The sequence below is a fragment of the Hippocampus zosterae genome, chromosome 11 (genome assembly GCF_025434085.1).
Source record: "Hippocampus zosterae strain Florida chromosome 11, ASM2543408v3, whole genome shotgun sequence".
Lineage (NCBI taxonomy): Eukaryota > Metazoa > Chordata > Actinopteri > Syngnathiformes > Syngnathidae > Hippocampus > Hippocampus zosterae.
The window spans coordinates 23,059,863-23,078,766 of record NC_067461.1 but is presented as its reverse complement, the minus strand read 5'-3'; the positions used below and the strand labels follow the sequence as shown (position 1 = coordinate 23,078,766).

Sequence of the window (18,904 nt, the reverse complement as noted above, 5' to 3'; positions counted from 1 at the left end):
CGCGCACGTCGGTAAGGGTGGATCCAGTGAGGTTAGTTGATCGAAAAGTAGATCTTCGATCTGAAAAGTTTGGGCACCCCTGGACTAGACACAAGGGAAGGTGCTGGGGGTGGGGGGGACTGCGAAGATGCACAGCCAATCAGCTCAGAAGATGCACAGCCAATTAGCTCACGGGATTAATCCACTCATGCTGTCATTGGGCGACGTCGCATCGGGAACCAATCATGCACACAGCCAAACACAAAACCTCTGAGTCATTCGGCTTTTTTTTTCGGAATACAGTACATTGGGGGGAAAACGCGTGATGCACTGAATGCACAATAAGTAAATCGTGAAGTAGCGAGGGATCACTGTAGTTGGATGTAGAACTCCAGAAATTGATTAACTCTGCATGTGAAGAACACATGGGAAAAGTAGATGGGTGAGGACATCCCAGAAAGTCGATTGAATGACATGTCCAGTGCCAGAGAAAACCAGGACACATGTATTTTTTCCTCTCTGACTTTCGGACGGTTTATAATTTACCGGTACCTCACTTGAAAACTTGACATAATGCTGAGTAGAGCACAGAGTTGTACTGAGTTCAAGTATTTCAAACACTTTTGTCAATGCAATCCATCAGAACTGACTATTCCATGAGGACCTTCTCAGTAAAATCGGGAAAAGTATTGTGTTGGAATACCTGATTGTGCTGTTTCAAATGTCCTTTGTGCAATAATTAAAACTAGACGCACAAGGCCTTAAAAGTATCCCTTTCCCATTGTAAAACTACCAGAAAGCAACTTGTAATTACAATACCAAAAATGACCACATCATCACCTACTACCATTGCAGAGGCAAACAAATGGTCAGAGAAGCATGGGACAAAAATGACACTAACAAAATTAGTAAACGTGTCTGTATACAAACATGAATAATAAGAAATAATAAAGTGAAATGTGAGGGCTTAGGCTCTCGGCTCATATTCAGCTCCTCCGAAAAAGTATTTGTTGGCAACACTGTAGGGATCCAAATGTTCATGTCTAGAATGATATCTTGAAGCTTTTTTTTTTTTTTTAAGTATTATGGCTGGCAACTGATTCAGGGTGTCCCCCGCCTACTGCCCGAAGACGGCTGGGATAGGCTCCAGCACCCCCCGCGACCCTAGTGAGGATTAAGCGGTTCAGAAAATGGATGGATGGATGGATGGATGGATTATTATTATTTAATGATGTTCATTCTGTTCTCTCCAGGAATCACATTGCCATCTGCTTTCTCAGCCATCTACTTCCTACTTTTCATTGGTGTCTGCACATGGTGGGCATGTCACCTTCCAATTACTCACCTGGGTTTCAACACTCTGTATGTGATGGTGGGCTTCTTCACTGCTGGCCACATTGTTTGTCTGTACCTCTACCAGTGTCTCCTGGCCCAGGTTCTTTTTCCACCCCACAGTCTGTGGGCAAGGTAAGATTACACACAGGCCATTTTTGGACAGTCCTAATTTTCACCAAGGTAATCCACTGAACCCACTCTGTCCCTCAATGACGACAGTCAATTGGTGTTGAGAAGGTAATTTACACATCACACACAGGCACTGCACAAGCTGACACGCAACCAAATAAACGAAATAATAACAACAGACACACGCACAACGTAGCGATTGGTGAAATGAAAATATGGGACACATCACTGAGATCTGTGGGACTGAAAGGTGTCCAACACTGTTTGAGTATTTTTTTCCCTTTGCTATTTGGCAGCGTGTCATGTGTGCGTCGCTTGCGTGTGACATAGTACAAGTACGTCTGTTCTTGACACCGTTTGGCTGTTGCAGACGACTCGAACAGACTGGGCCGGCCTGAAATAATGACGGCAGCTCATTTACGGACTAACCGGAATAACAATGATCCTCTTTTTTGATATCAGTACATGAAATTACGGTTTCACAATGGATGACTGCTTTACACGCCCTCCTCACAGTCAATCCATTTAGGTTCAATTTCTAGTGGGAGATGCTACCATGTAAACAGAGGCGCGAGGAACAAAGATCTAGGAATGTGCAATTAGTCGATTGAGATGAGCCCGAAGCACCACCCTCAGAACACCGAGAGAGTCATAATCGAATTTCTCCTCTGAAGTCACAAAACGCATGAAAAGGGTTTGGGCCATCTACCATGACTTGAGGACCTGATGAGAAAGTGTAGCTGTTCCACCCTTCCATGGCCAGGATAGAAACCACACATCTCTTCCAGAATCTGAGACTCTCCAGCACCCTGAATTGACCCTGCTATGGAGGCTGAGGATCTTGTTCTCCCTCTAGTTGGAGGATTTTGTTTTCAAACAGGAGGATCACCATCCCTGTCCGCCAAGCGCTATCCTGAATCTCCATGCGACATTACAGAGAGATATGTTAAGACAAGACAGTCGCATAATATCCATAGCTTTTAGGAATGCTGGGCGGATCTCATCTACCCTTGGACCCCCTCCATAAAGGAGGTTTTTAACCACTTTGATGACCTCTACCCCAGAGACAGGAGAGCCTGCCTTGAAGTCCCGAGACCATGCTTCGTCACAGAAATGCTTGTCGGTGGAATTGAAGTCTTCCAAGTATTCTTCCTTCCAACTCACAACGTGCCGAGTCAAGGTCAAGTGGCACCCCATCCTCATTATACACAGTGTTGATGGTGCATTGCTTCCCCCTCCTGAGATGCTCAACAGCAGACCACAATTCCCTCAAAGTTGTCAGGAATTCTTTCTCCATGGCATCACAGAACTCCTCCCATGGCCGTGTTTTTGCCACAGCATCCACCAAAGCCGATCAGGTGCCTCAAGATTAGGATTAGGTCAAAAAGGCCTCATAGGACTGACGGCATCACTTATTGCTGGTGTCCACCAATACAGGCACGACCAACTTGCAGCCGCAGCTCTAGTTGGCTGCCTCAGCAATGGAATGTGGAATATGGTACACTCAGACTCAACATGCCCTGCTTTGCTCAGAACATGGTCAAAGTTCTGCCGTAGATGGGAGTTCAAACTCCCCCCGGAAGAGCTGGATGAAGTTGCTAGGAAGAGAGAAGTCTGGGCTTCCGTGCCCAAGTGACTGCGACCTGACCACGGCTAAGTGGTCGCATAGATGCATTCCAATCTATACTCAGTACTCCAGTATTAGTCATAAAAGGCAATTTACTCATGTAACCAATCAGTCTGATCTTTGCATATTTTCTTTTTTCTTTGTTCCTATCAAGGCTCTTTGGTCTGAAGGACATTATCAAACCTGGAAATTGCTCAACACCGCATGACTTCAGCCTTAACACTGAATATGACTGGCCAGTGTATGTTAATCCAGGAATACTCTTCCTTCTCTACATTAACTCGGCAATGGTTCTGAAGACAGTATGTCATGGAACACTTAAACAGGTATATTTTGCTTGCTTTCTCTTGATAGGTCCTGGCTGTTATTCAAATTTAAAACATACAAGTGATTGATCAGTACTACTTGGATTATGAGTTTGCAATTCCATATTTGTCTCAAAACTTTGAGTCCTTATCTTATCAGTGGTGATTCTAGGATAAGAGGTTCAGGGGTGCTGATCTTGCCAGGCAAGAAAAATTAAACACTTACACATTATCATGCTGATTTCATTTCCACACTTATGAAAAAAAAGAGTCACATGTCATGGGAAGGCGGTAACTTCAATTGAATCGGATAAAGGTTATTTCATTGTTGAACTTTTGCAAAAGAAGAATTGACTTGAATGTTAACAAAGATATTCAGCCATCTTCTACCGCCGGGTCGCGGATAAACAAAGATATCTTAATCCTAATATTTTCTGAAACTTTATTTTAAATGCAATGCATATGTAAAAATACCTTCGCCGAAATTTAAGTAAAGTGAATACTTTCAAAACCGTCAAATCTCTCTCTCTCTCTCTCTCTCTCTCTCTCTCTGAAATAAATTCCTGGATGGTGCACATTACTCTGTCTTACTACGACTGACCTTCATTCCTCTTCTCTAGTGCAAACCTCCACCTTTCTAGGTTTACTTGTAGCTGCTGCCTACCCTCACTACCTATCACAATGTCATCTGCAAACATCATAGTTCAGGGCGACTCCTGTCTGACCTCATCTGTCAATAATAATAATAATAATAATAATAATAATACATCACATGGGCGGCCCGGTAGTCCAGTGGTTAGCACGTCGGCTTCACAGTGCAGAGGTACCGGGTTCGATTCCAGCTCCGGCCTCCCTGTGTGGAGTTTGCATGTTCTCCCCGGGCCTGCGTGGGTTTTCTCCGGGTGCTCCGGTTTTCTCCCGCATTCCAAAAATATGCACAGCAGGCTGATTGAACACTCTAAATTGTCCCTAGGTGTGAGTGTGAGCGTGGATGGTTGTTCGTCCATGTGTGGCCTGCGATTGGCTGGCAACCGATTCAGGGTGTCCCCCGCCTACTGCCCGGAGACGGCTGGGATGGGCTCCAGCACCCCCCGCAACCCTAGTGAGGATCAAGCGGTACGGAAGATGAATGAATGAATACATCACATTTGTAAGCACCTTCCACAACACTCAAGGACACTGTACAGCCAAGACCAATAGTAAAACACAGATAAAATAATAAATAAAGAAAGAATGATTTAAGGTGGGTAGGCAAGTCTGAATAATCTGAGTAATTTATCCATCACCAAAGCAAACAAGAAGGGACTCATGGACAATCCTTGATTTGTTCTTGATTTTACTGCTTGGTGCTTTCTACCGCCTTTAGTACCGATTAGTCTTATTGTTTATTGTGTATGTTAAATCTCTCCATGTACAGCACTTTGTATGCAGCGATGGCTGTTTGAAAGTGCTCTATAAATACTGTTGACTTGACTTGACTTGATGCAGTCCTTCCTCCACCTTGAAGTCTTCTGTCCGTCCAACTGCACACACTGTTGTACTATTCTCATACATGTCCTGCACCAACCTAACGTATTTCTCTGCAACCCCTGACTTCCTCATACAGAACCACAATTCCTCTCTTGGCACCTTGTCATAAGCCTTCTCTAAATTCAATTCAATTCAATTGTATTTATAGAGCACTTTCGAACAGCCATCGCTGCATACAAAGTGCTGTACATGGAGCGTAACATCTATATATATATTGCGCGTCGTCCCGCACGCGGTCTGTCCTTCCGTCTATCCCTTTTCAAAACGTACCTACCTCACCGCGGCGCGCCGCCACTGCGCCGCTCAGACAGTGGCTCACTACGATCGAGCGGGCATCTTAGCGAAAAAATGTTGTCTACCCACAAGCATTGCAATGAAATTGTTAGTTATTTAGTAGAGCTAAACATCTCTTTATTTTCGCGATAAGCAATGAAGATGAACAAAAAGTTGAACCAAGCAACAACACTTTTGTGGGCCGAAGGCCCACCTTACCAGCCTTCCGCAGGAACTAGCTGATGAGCCGCCCGGAGGGCGGCGAACCACCACCTTACCAGCCTTCCGCAGGAACTAGCTGATGAGCTGCCCGGAGGGCGGCGAACCAGCTAGTATATAATAAACAGTAAAACACTGGAACTCTGGAACTCACTTCCTCCCAACATTCGTAATATTGACTCTCTTTCCTTATTCAAAACCCAGCTCAAAACCCACCTATTCAGACTTGCCTACCCGCCTTAAATCTTTCTTTCTTTATTTATTATTTTATCTGTGTTTTACTATTGGTCTTGGCTGTACAGTGTCCTTGAGTGTTGTGAAAGGCGCTTACAAATGTGATGTATTATTATTATTATTATTAACAAATAGGTAACAAAGACAGTAGAAAGCACCGAACAGTAAAACCAAGATAAAATCTCAGTCATGCTGAGTCGAATGCCAAAGAATACAAGTGAGTTTTGATGACGGATTTGAAGATGGGCAGCGAGGAGGCTTGCCGAATGTTCAGTGGGAGGTCATTCCAGAGAGAGAGGGACCAGCAACAGAAAAGGCTCGATCCCCTCTAAGCCTCAGTTTAAGTCTTGGTACTTCTAATAATGTCGGGTCCGCAGACCTAAGGCGGCGGGCAGGTGTGTAGGGGCGGATGAGCTCAGAGAGGTAAGGTGGCGCAAGGTCATTTAGAGATTTAAAAACAAATAAGAGGATCTTGAAAATAACTCTAAAATGTATGGGGAGCCAGTGAAGGGATGCCAGAGTCGGCGTTATGTGCTCCCTCTTATGAGTACCAGTCAAGAGGCGGGCAGCGGCATTCTGGACCAGCTGAAGGAGCTTAATGGAGAACTGGCTGACTCCAAAGTAAAGGGAATTGCAGTAATCGGGCTGGGATGTGACAAAGGCATGAATTACTGTCTCAAAGTGTTCATGAGAGGTTTTACTTTGGCCAGCTGTCAAAGGTGAAAAGCTGGATTTAACAACGGCACCAATTTGCCGGTCAAGTTTGAAATCACTGTTCAGTTTAAGGTCCAAGTTTGAGACTGTTGACTTAAGATAAGGAGACAGGGGGCCCAAGTCTACAGGATGGGATGTACAAGGGGCACTGGGACCAAACAGGATCACCTCTGTCTTCTTTTCATTGAAATTCAAGAAATGTGCCATCCAGGTTTTGATTCCTTCCAGACAGGACAGAAGTGGCCTTAACGAGAAGGCGTCTTTTTTGCTTATTGGGACATAAATCTGGCAGTAATCTGCATAGCAGTGGAAGGGAATCCCATGTTTCCTTAAGATGGAGCCCAGTGGGAGCAGATACAGCAAGAACAGCAGAGGCCCCAGAATAGAGCCCTGTGGAACACCACATGACAGGGGAGCAGTGCGTGACTCAGAGCAGCCAAGGCTGACACAAATGGTTCTGTCAGCTAAATAGGACCTAAACCACTCAAGAGCACTACCGCCAATGCCCACCAAGTGCTGCAAACAAGTCAGCAGAATACTGTGATCCACTGTATCAAATGCTGCAGTTAAGTCCAATAAAACTAGACGTGGTCTCCAGTGTCATTTGCAAGGAGGATGTCATTAGAAACGCATAACAGGGCTGACTCCGTGCTATGCATCGTCTTGAAACCTGACTGGAAGACCTCCAAGATGTTATACAATACAATACATGCTGATTTATATAGTGCTTTCACAACAGCGGGAGCTGTAACAAAGCGCTTTACAAAACAGTTAACATAAAGTAAAATAATAAACACAACACATAACATAAAACACGGACAGTCGTGCAGTCCTAACCACTTTTCCGTCACACGCTTTGTTGTTTGAAGCAGTTTGAGATGAAAGAGGAGAGAATCAAAGTGTCCTTTAACCAGTGGATCAGAGACGTCATGCTCAAACTGTGCACACGTCGGCTACAAGCTAAGTTTCAAAGTCAACAAGAAGCTGTAGAATCCATTGACGAAAAAAGAGATTGGTTCACTTCTCCTGTCCCATGGAAATTCATTTCAATTCCAAGCGGCGACTCACGGTTCCAAATACGCATCGGCGCTCTTCGCCAACGCTCCTCTCTCCTCATCCTCAACTTCAGCGGCCATCCATCCAGCCGCACCAACGCCAACTGTCCAACAGCGCTGACATAGCCACTGAACAAATCGGGGTTGTGAAAAATGCTGCCCATTACTGGCGCAAAAAACACAAGCGCCCCAGGTCTGTCCAGCACCGACAGTCAACGGCGCCGACATTCCTCCCAATCAAAATCTGTGCTGGTACAGGCGTGCTGCCGAGAAGGCGCAACCACCAAGCACAGATACTGCTCCTTTGACGAATGTCGTGGCCAAAAAGCGCTGAAAACAGTCCATATCAGGTCCACACAATGAAACAACAAACAACATGTGACAAAACAAAAGACAAAAACAGCAAAAAAGAACAAAAAAGCAAGGCTCTTGAAGAGCACTTGCCGAAGGCTGCCTACTCGGGCGCCATCAATGGAAAAAAAAATGTTCATCCTAGAAAACTTTCAACTGCATGTGCACCACTTTTTCCAGAATTTTTGAAATGAAAGGCGGTTTGGAAATGGGCCTGAAACTTGAGAGCACATCTGGATCAAGACCAGGTTTCTTGATCAAGGGTTGGACCACGGCATGTTTAAACTGTTGGGCAACTATACCAGAAGAGAGGCAGCTGTTGATGATGTCCAAGACCGATGCACCAACACTCGGGAGAACCTCCTGAAGGAAATGCGGGGGAAGGAAGTCGCAGGGGGAGCCAGATGGCTTCGTCTGGCGAACTACAACCTCCAAAAGCGTCAAGGACACAGTCTCAAAAGAATTTAGCACAGCTGAACACGGATCTACAAATACACAGTGCAGCTCCTTCCTACCTTCCCTGTACTTCTCTATCAGCATCCTCAGGGCAAAGATTGCATCTGTGGTGCTCTTCCTTGGCATGAAACCATACTGCTGTTCATAAATTTCCACTTCCTGTCTCAACCTGGCTTCAACTACTCTTTCCCAAACCTTCATTGTATGGCTCATCAACCTGATTTCTCTGTCTCGCCAACCTGTACAACTCTTTTTCACCTTCCTTTGTGTCTAACCTCTCGTTTAACTCCTCATATGCCTTCTGTTTGACCATGGCCACTTTCCTCTTCACTTCACATCTCGCCCAGTGATTAGATGCTCAATGAATGCCACAGGATTTTCTGACATATTGCTTGGTTTAAGCCCCACAATGTCTTTGACCAAATTGTTGGTTGAAGTCCAAATTGTAATTGAGACATTTGGAGATGTATCGCAGTTTGTCATCGTTTTTTATTTTTTATTTTTTTGTATTTTCCTGAGGATGAAGATAAGCAACGGCAACTCAAAAATGCAAATGAGCCAAAAGAGGAGATGGTAGAGTTGAGCTCATGGATTCAAAAGAGGGACGACTGTGAAGATGACACACAGGTGAACTCATGACTGTATTTGCACATATGATTTAAAAATATATATGATTTGGTTTTAATTACTATTCTAATTTGTGAAGCTTTCAAGGCTAGTTTTCTGTTACCGTCTATATATGTGACAGTAAATGTTCCTTCTAATTTTCCATGCATCTAAGCATTCACATAAACTCCCTGAGCATTGCTTGAACCGCGATGAGCAATGTCAGATATTCACACGGAAGCCAAAACAGTACTACACTTGTCCACAATCCAAGAACATAATGAGTTACACTATGTAGGTATGTCCAAAAATATATATAAAATCATTTACACATAAAAATGTAGTATGTCAGTGGTAAAAGACTTGTACCGTGAATAAAATGAACATGACTTTCAAAGAATTTATGCCACTTTTTATTTTGTGAATTGGTCCAAATTGACTGCATTATCCAGAAATCAATGTACTGGTACATACAGTGCATTTTTTTTGGTAACAATCGGTATTTTTCCAAAATACATTATGGCTTCAGTGTTTGCTATTTTATCACACTTTGTATTTGAAATGAAGAGTGACATAAGTGACATTATGAACACGTGAGGATAAATATGGTTGAAAATTGTATTAAATGTGATCATTAATTTACTGTAACACAACTCATCCATTCATCCATCCATTTTCTGACCCGCTTAATCCTCCAAGGGTCGCGGGGCGTGCTGGAGCCTATTCCAGCCGTCTTTGGGCAGTAGGCAGGGGCACCCTGAACTGGTCGCCAGACAATCACAGGGCACACATAGACTCACAACCATCTGCACTCACGCTCACACAATTTCAACCTTGCAGCGTTCACAACACTTTCTTTTGGTAGGTTCTATCCTTATATAGTCAGCTACAGAACTCATTTTTCTGTAGGCCTTCAACAATTTGTCAAAATGGTCAAAAATGGCACAAATTTGAGAAAAATGGCTGAGAAAAAATGAAGAGAAAGTACATCCATACACATAAACCCAAAAATAAATAAATAAATAAATTTACAAGTACAAGACAAGATAGCTGGGGCTGGAATCAAACACTGTACCTCTGCACTGTGATGCGGACGTGCTCACTTGTTGATCACTGTCTCACTCTGCATTCTGCTTCATCTTTTGTTCAAAAAAATAAAACCAACAACAACAACAATTAAAAAATGTGGTCCCCCACTCAGCCCTACGCAGCATTGCACATGCACCTGATAAAACCCACCATTGCACTCTGGAGGAAAATGTACCATCGTGGAGGAAAATGTACTCGTTCTACATTAGAATTAAGACCCATGCAGTGCATTTTATTACTAAAGCACTTATGGGTAAACTACAAACTTGATTTCTTATGATAATTCTGTTTACAGGATGTGGACATCAGAAAAAAATGCTATTAGCCACAGGAACAGAACTTTGTAAAACAGCTTTTTCATCATCTGCTCCATTTGTTTCGAATAATTTTCTCGCCACATTAAATAACCAATTCATCCAACTAAGTATTTTTTTTTATATTTCATGACATAACAATGCAACTGCTTTTAACTTGGTCCCTTTTTATTTGACTTATTTTATTTTAACAATTTTCTTTTTTTCTGTTATGTATTTCAAGCCTGTATAATGTCTACCACACTACTGTGTGCAGTGTGCTTATTGTAGTATAGTTGTTTATTGTCTATTGGGCAATTATCTGCCACCTGTCTTGACCAGGACCCTTAATGAGAATATTTTTTTTTCCACTCTCCATTGTGGGACGTTGATTGTTCCAGTTTATTATGATTTTGTAAAAGTAAATTCTAATGGTACAGTGATCCCTTGCTATTTCGTGGTTTGTTTATCGCGGCTTCAGTGCATCGCGGATTTTTTAAAAACATATTAATAAAAAAAAAATCCATATACATGTAGTACAGTACTGTACAGTATATGTTGCTCTATGTCACTCGCTGTTGTTTTGCTGACTTTCACAGCTTCTCGCAGACCGTTTGCAGACTTTTTGTAGACTTAAAAAAAAAAATATATATATATATATATATATATATATATATATATATATATATATATATATATATATATATATATATATATATATATATATATATATATATATATACTGTATATATATATATATATATATAGGGCGGCCCGGTAGCCCAGTGGTTAGCACGTTGGCTTCACAGTGCAGAGGTACCGGGTTCGATTCCGGCTCCAGCCTCCCTGTGTGGAGTTTGCATGTTCTCCCCGGGTCTGCGTGGGTTTTCTCCGGGTGCTCCGGTTTCCTCCCACATTCCAAAAACATGCGTGGCAGGCTGATTGAACACTCTAAATTGTCCCGAGGTGTGAGTGTGAGCGTGAATGGTTGTTCGTCTCTGTGTGCCCTGCGATTGGCTGGCACCCGATTCAGGGTGTCCCCCGCCTACTGCCCGGAGACAGCTGGGATCGGCTCCAGCACCCCCCGCGACCCTAGTGAGGATCAAGCGGTTCGGAAGATGAATGAATGAATGAATATATATATATATATATATATATATATATATATATATATATATATATATATATATATATATATATATATATATATATATATATATATATATATTATTCATAAACTAACCTAACTTATACATGTGTAAATCTATGAGTATACAGCATTAAGTCATGTTAATTACTTCAAAATTTACTTGTACATGCATGTATACCATTAAATTTGGCCTTATAAATATTATGTACATGTACCTATATGGAGGGGGGGTTCGCTACTTCGTGGATTTTCGTTTATCGCGTGTGCTTTTGGTCCTCATTAACCGCGATAAACAAGGGATTAATGTATTTGCATAAGTTCTGCATGCTTTATTTGAATGCTGGACATGGACAGGTACCGCCATTTTTTGTAGCACTTCCACAGTGGCCACCAGTGCACAAATAAAAGAATTGGCTTCACTGATTTGATACTTTTGAAGGGGAGTGAGTCAGGTAATGTTTTTTTTATTTCCTCCATGTATCAGCTCATGCTCATGTGTGTGGGAAGAGAGCGCAGTCATGAAGAAACTGGGTCGGAAGAAAGTCCAACACAACTTGGTATGTTTTTTTTGCATTATAGAGTATGTTATGTTCTATTTCTTGAAGGACATTGTAAAAGAAGGAAGAAAAAAATGGGAATCACACAAGGAGAAACTGCAGCAATGCAACTTGAAGTCTGAACGGGCCATAGTCTATCACTTACCTCTGCTTACACAGTAATGAAGTCATAATTACGGACAATACTTACATAAATAAACACTCCAACCGCATTTCCTTTTCTGATCGTGTTTTCTTTCTCTATCTCTGTCCGTCCCTTCCTTCCAACTTCATACAACCTTATTGTGACCTTTATTGTACAAATTCGACTCCCCCGCAGGTTCCTGTGCCCTTGCACATCTTTTGTGATGCTAGTTAGCTTGGGGACCGGGTATTTTAACATGGAAGGCATTATAGATTCATGATCGTCCTCTCATGTTTTATAACAGTCAAAACTGACAGGTGTTTTTCTTTGACAGGTTTTGGTGACGCAACTGGTGGCCGACAGACTGAAAACCCATTTTTAATGCTGGGAAAGAAGATCATGCAGCAGAGTTATGTCTGTGCTCTGATAGCAATGATGGTAATTATCAACATCAACTAATCTGGTAAATTTACCAAAAGGCATACTCCATGACAAAAAGACATAATGGAAATAGAAACTCTAGACACACTTGTTCAAATGACAGGTTATCGTGGTGTTAAAAATGAGATCAAGAAGGCTTTTGCCTTTAATGTGACCTATGAGCTGTACGATGCAATGGAAGAAAATAATGAAATATTTTAAGTGGAAAAATATCCGCACCTGCATTACTGTGCACACCCTCAAACTAATACTAATAATTGCTGCGCTTTTGGCTTTCATCAACAGTATTCAGGTTGAAGTCGATATCAGTGCAGCATATCTTGATGTGGAAATATTTCCGCACTCGTTTTTTGCCAAACTGCTCAAAATCTGTCAGATTGCAGTGACATCTCCTCTGCACCGCCCTCTTCAATCACCCCAAAAATGTTAGATGGGATTCAGATCTGTGCTCTGGCTATTACAAAACCTTCATATTCTGCTGTAGATTTGGGTTCTTTTGTTCATTTGGATGAGTGCTTTGGATCGCCTTCAGGACATGACCTTGTTGATCGTAGTTGCTTCTTTTTGACAATATAAGTGTAGCCTGTACTTCCTTGTGTGCGTTTCTACATACTTGTCTATTAAAGATGATTCTGATAGAAAGAGAGGTGTGTGTGTGTGTGTGTGTGTGTGTGTGTGTGTGTGTCTGTATATTAGAGCTGTCAAACAATCAAAATATTTAATCGAATTAAAAACACAAATGTCATAATAAACTAACTCAAAATTAATCGTCATTACTCACATTTTTTATCGTTTCTTATTTTCCTTTTAGATTTTTTTGTCCTATTTTATCCCGTTTTAATGCTCTCGTCAACATGGAATCATGGATCAGTTTTCTATGTGCAAAATGCAAATATTTACTGAAACAACGATTTTCAATTTTTTTTCAATCAACATTTTTCACTTGGAGCAGTTATTCACACATAATCGTTCACACAATATTACTGTCTATCAACAACATTGAAAAAAAATATTTTGCCACACAACAGCTCCTTGAACAGCTCTTTTTAAGGAATCAAAACTGAGCAATATAAAATTATAAAGTGCAAATCTAAGGTAAACTAGTACTCAGCTTATAGTGGATTTAAGCTATGGTTGCATACTTCGTTTTTCTCAAGTTTGCTTTGAACACAGCAGTCTGGCTATGTTGATTCTTTTGGTCCTTCTTGCGCGGAAGTCTCGCTACGGTTTTGTGTAGACATCATTTCGGATGACTACACTTGGTTCGATGACAACACTGGAGACGTTTTCTTATTTACAGTGTGTTTGCTATGACTGCCCTGCTGAACTCGCGATGTGCTTCAGCGCACAGTCACTGTCAAACGAACACGGAGAAGCTCCATCCGCTTTATTTGTATGGACACGGAACACTGTAACCTTCCACACAAAATAGTTCTAAACAAGTAACAATTGCGTCAGTGGCATACATCGTACTCAACAGGCTATCTGCTCTTTATTCACTAGAGCAGGGGTGCCCAAACAAGATCTACTTTTCGATCAACTAACCTCACGGGATCTACCCTTACCGACGTGCGCACGCACACGCACGCGCACACACACACACACACACACATGCACACGCACACGCACACACACACACACACACACACACACACACACACACACACACACACACACACACACACACGCCATGATGAAAAGCAGCCTGAGGCATGCGACGCACTTCAGCATGTTAACTATCGTAGCTCACAAGTACCATTTTAAAGTGCTTCCCTGGACCCTCCTAGATTCCTATTCTTTGCCCGTGCCCTCGGTGAATTGTACACGAAGCAAACTCTGAATGAGAAGAATGACGATAAAAGATAGACCGCAACAGCTCTTATCACAAGCCGCAATTGCAGACTGCTGAGCGCTAACAACTTCCGGTAACATAATCAGGCGCCACCGTAAATTCAAGATTTACCGGTGACTGACCTGCTTTATTTTATTTTTTTAAATATTTATTTTGTGAAAATGAGACTGATGGGATTATTTGGGTGCAGCGTACATGACACAAAAAATATATTAATAACATGTACAAAGACACACAAATGGTTGTTTTTTTTCTCCTCGACACTCTTCAGATCTACTCGGGACCTGTCTTAGATCTACCGGTAGATCAGGATCTACCTAATGGGCACCCCTGCACTACAGGCTCATCAACCTAGTCTCTTATTTCTCTCCCGAAACAGTGTCTTCTCCCGCTTGGTGTACCTTAGCCTTTTTCGCGACGTACAATTTCTATAAAGAGCTTCTAATGGAGGCTCTTGCTGGCAATCCTTAGTGGAGTCGTTAGATGCAATGCGAATGATTTCAGCTTGAGTCAAGCTGTGGACAATGTTGACAGGCTTGCATGCAGTCGCCATACATTTAGCTATGGCTTCGTCGTGTCATCCATTGTCCTCGCTTTGAAATGATCCATAGCTGTCTGTCTTAGACGAGGGGGCGGAGTACTCACATCAGCTGTGTGCTTGGCCATTAAGTGGTATTTCAGACTCAATGTGCTATGATGATAAATAAGTTTATGACTGCAAAACATCCATGTAACTTTGGTCTTGTCAGTGGAACTATCTGGCAACTTTTTAAAAGTAAACTTTCCATTCATAAACCTTTAAGTATCGGTTTTCGGTGTTTCGCGCTACCATGGCTGGCAAAACAGACATGGGCGTGGACTTCTGCAGCACGCTTGTTGTTTTATTTATACAACAATGTAAAATCCGCTGTGACGTGTGCCGCGTTAATCTCGCGAGAAAAAATGTAATCATGTTAAAATTCATTGAAATTAATGCTGATAAAAACGCGCTAAATTGACAGCTGTAGTGTATATATATATATATATATATATAAAAATCCTCATCTCACCCCTCGGGTGGTGTCCGTCCCTCATTCAGCTCGGGTCCTCTACCAGATGCCAGGAAGCTTGAGGGTTCTGCGCAGTATCCTTGCTGTTCCCAGCCCTGCACATTTCTGTACTGAGATGTCCGATGTTGTTCCCGGGATCTGTTTCAACCACTCATCTAGTTTGGGGGTCACTGCCCCGAGTGCTCCGACCACCACCTTTTACCTTCCAGGCTCTCTCCAGCTCCTTTCTGAGCCCTTGGTATTTCTCGAGTTTCTCGTGTTCCTTCTTTCGGATGTTTCCATCACTTGGGATCGCTACATCCACTACAAGGGATTTCCTTTGCCCTTCCTCTTGCCCTGGGTCGGTGTCAGAGATTTTCTCGGACAAAGTTAAAGAAACGACTCGGCACACAGGAAAATTGTCTTCAATATCGGCGGGAGCGGACCTCTGAGAGCGAACGACGGTTGTTGCTCCGCGATCACACTCGGCTCCCTCTCCGCCGGTTCGAACTTTTATTGCAAAATACAAGAAAGACTTTGCCCCAGAGATTAGCATACCGCGCCCCCCGGTAGTGATCTGATCTACCCGAATACACAAGTCACAGACTTGGCTGATGACTAATGTCCACCTGGGCGCGACAGCTGTTCCCAAACTGTCTTTTGGTATTCAACAACTCTTTGTTCCCAATTTGTTTATTCCCACTCTGTGATTGAATTTAGCCTTCGCCCCCCTTGCTTTGACGTGATTACTCAAGAAAAAGGCCCTCCGCCCAAACGGCCGACACCTCTGCGCTGAGCATGTCCAGACATGCCCAAATTAACCGAAACTTTAAACATGATACAATTTTGCTCATAGATTCTTCTAACATTCCCACCTCTGTATCATAATTAAAGTTTTGTCAAACGCCCAGGTGACATTGATATGCAATTGCACGGGTGGGAGGAAAAACTGTCCTGAGGGGAAGGTGGTGTAACCTGAAGATCAGGACAGAAAACCCTTCCCGGGCAATGGCTACACCTTCAATGAAATCAAAATCCAATCTAAACACACATTAAATGAAAAGTAAAACCTATTAACTACTAACTAACCAATGAATATCAAACTCTAACCTAAACACACAGTAAATAAAAATCAAAACACATAGTAGATGAAAACCAAAACCTAACCTAAACACACAGTAAACGGGAATCGAAAACACACAGTAAATGAAAATCAAAACTATACTAACTACTATATACAAGGTAAGCCAACCCAAGACATCAAACATTCACATCTGCAATGCCTTTCTGTGAAGTCATCATACGGGCTTACATAAGGTTACAGTAAATCATCGTCAAAATCAGTGGTAAAATAATCCTCGTCAGACTCTGTGTGCACCTGTTGGTATTCCGACATGGCCACAGTCAGCTGAGCGGCAACTTTCATTTCGATAGCATTCATGACTTTGGCCGCACAAACTCTCCCCAGCGGAATACCACAAGCGGCACAAAAACAAGAAAATAAAATTATACACCCAATGCTCGAGGTAAGGGTGACCGCCATGCCCTTCCATTTCCCAAACGTATCCTGTAGCCATTGTAAAAGGGCGTACGGCTTGACCCCTTCTACCTGTTGTGACTTCTCCCTATACGCTCTGAGCAGGGTGAGGGTTTCAGTTAGTGAACCGTTAGACAATGTGTGTAGAGGGATGAAGGTACAGCAATCGCCGGTTTCAATCATTTTACACACTCCCCCCCGTTCGGCCAATATCATATCCAATGCTTGCCTGTTCTGCAAGGCCACGAGGGATTTAGCGTGCAATTGTGACGCTGTATGCATGAATAGTGCCTCGGTAAAGTTGGTCAAAGTGTTGACCTTGTGATTCAGATAATTGATTAGTTCGGTGTGTTTATATGTGGTTACTGGGAACAGGCTACCTATGATGGGGAGCTGTGAGAAGGCCGCGTCGACCTCGTTCAACAGTTTATCTTTATCGGGAATACTCCGTGGTTGGCCAATTGCATCAAAATAGATGGGGGTGTTTCGTGTAATTGGAGGTCTCGGTGTGTTATCATCCACGCCTCTCTTCAGCCTGTGTGTACTGTTGAGCGTTGGTTCATCATCACTTACAACAAAGGAAGTCGTTTGTTGGACCCCAGTAACATATACGCAAGTCCCTGACCAATAGGAAGACAACTTAGCATACAAAGTACCTCCGCCACAATACCACCACAACTGTGACCGTCGGACAAAGTCGGTGAGGCTATTCGAGACAATCTCAGTGGTGTTACATAGAGTGGGTTTGATGCTACCGTGGTCAGTGCATGTAGTTTGTTTGCAACTATCCCGTTTAAAACACGTGAAATGCCCAGATGTCGGGGGATGGAACAACATTGGTTTCGTGTCTGCTTGCACCACAGGGAAGTGAGTTGAGTACGCTGAACAGAAAGCTGTGCCCCTCAGGCCCTGGGCCATATTTAAGACGCACTCCGACGGTATGGCTTCCACGATTTGTAGGGCGGCACGCGGTTTCATGCAAACGACGCAATCTTTCTTTAAGGATTTGGCTACTGCCACAACTCGTTCGAGGAAGAGGTTGTCGTTAATTCCTACACCGGTGTCTTCTTTCAACAGGGTCTCAATGGTTTCACCCCTGTAATGGGTTGTAACACCTCGCGCTGGGGATTTCCTTCCATCACGTACTATTGCGACACTTGCTGACGGGCTGCCCCCCCCCTGGTCTCCCCTGTTTGGTGCATCGTGGCGGGACAACACATACTTTGATTGGGACATTCGGATGTGGCCCTGCATTATACCACGCCCACAAAACAAGCCACGAACATTCGTTACTATCAGCGTTGGGCAACGCAGTCATAGAGGAAAAAACGAAGGTTATTGTGGTTTCATCACTACTTCGAGTTTTTCTTATTTTTACCTTGCCGACCCAGTTTCTGGCCTGCAAATTCCGCGTCGGTCTTTTGTAATAATCACCGGAAATCGAAGTAACGTAATTGTCCCATGTCAGCCAGCTGTCTCGTTTTTTCGGGTCCGGGACGCTAGTTAAATAAAACCAGTAGTCAGCCCATTCACTGAATCTAGTTATGGGAGCTGTCTTTCCACTACGTACTTGTCCCACACACACGATCCGTGTAGGTGGGGCGGACTGAAAAGCGGACAGGGGAATAGTGAGCACCGTTTCCCTGTCCAGTTGTGGGAGGGTGATAAGAGTACCAGTTCGACCCCCGAGGATCGCAACGTCATTTCCTTCCGTCGGTTCGTTGCATCCTGCCTCCCAGTGTCGAGTCTTATGGGCTACGTTGCTCCATTCGTGGCCCTGTGCGCCTCCGGTGGCCGCACCTGGGTCGATGGTGCTGCTGATGATGATGGTGATGCTGATGATGCACAGGCAACGTGTGACTGCCTTTCCTGCGGTCTGCTCCATTTTCCTGAGAGGGCTGTTTTTACCGCGGAAAAACCCTCTCTCCCACTGTGGTCTTTCGGCGGCGCGCTAGGTCAGCGCGCTGGTGTTTGGGTGCCGACTTTCCTTCCCGGGACTGGCGTCGCTAGGCCCCTCAAC

The 18,904-nt window shown here is 43.3% G+C and overlaps 1 protein-coding gene across 5 annotated transcripts in view; it reads left to right on the top strand.

Moving 5' to 3' along the window:
• Window positions 1-18,904, top strand: part of piezo1 (piezo-type mechanosensitive ion channel component 1) — a 157,587-nt gene that overhangs the window by 40,700 nt on the left and 97,983 nt on the right. For all 5 annotated transcript variants that reach the window (XM_052080973.1, XM_052080974.1, XM_052080976.1 and 2 more), the window contains 5 exons: window positions 1,233-1,446; window positions 3,225-3,396; window positions 8,727-8,834; window positions 11,830-11,902; window positions 12,361-12,464. In XM_052080973.1, the coding sequence (XP_051936933.1) occupies window positions 1,233-1,446; window positions 3,225-3,396; window positions 8,727-8,834; window positions 11,830-11,902; window positions 12,361-12,464 (671 nt within the window). The remainder of the gene's footprint in view (window positions 1-1,232; window positions 1,447-3,224; window positions 3,397-8,726; window positions 8,835-11,829; window positions 11,903-12,360; window positions 12,465-18,904) is intronic.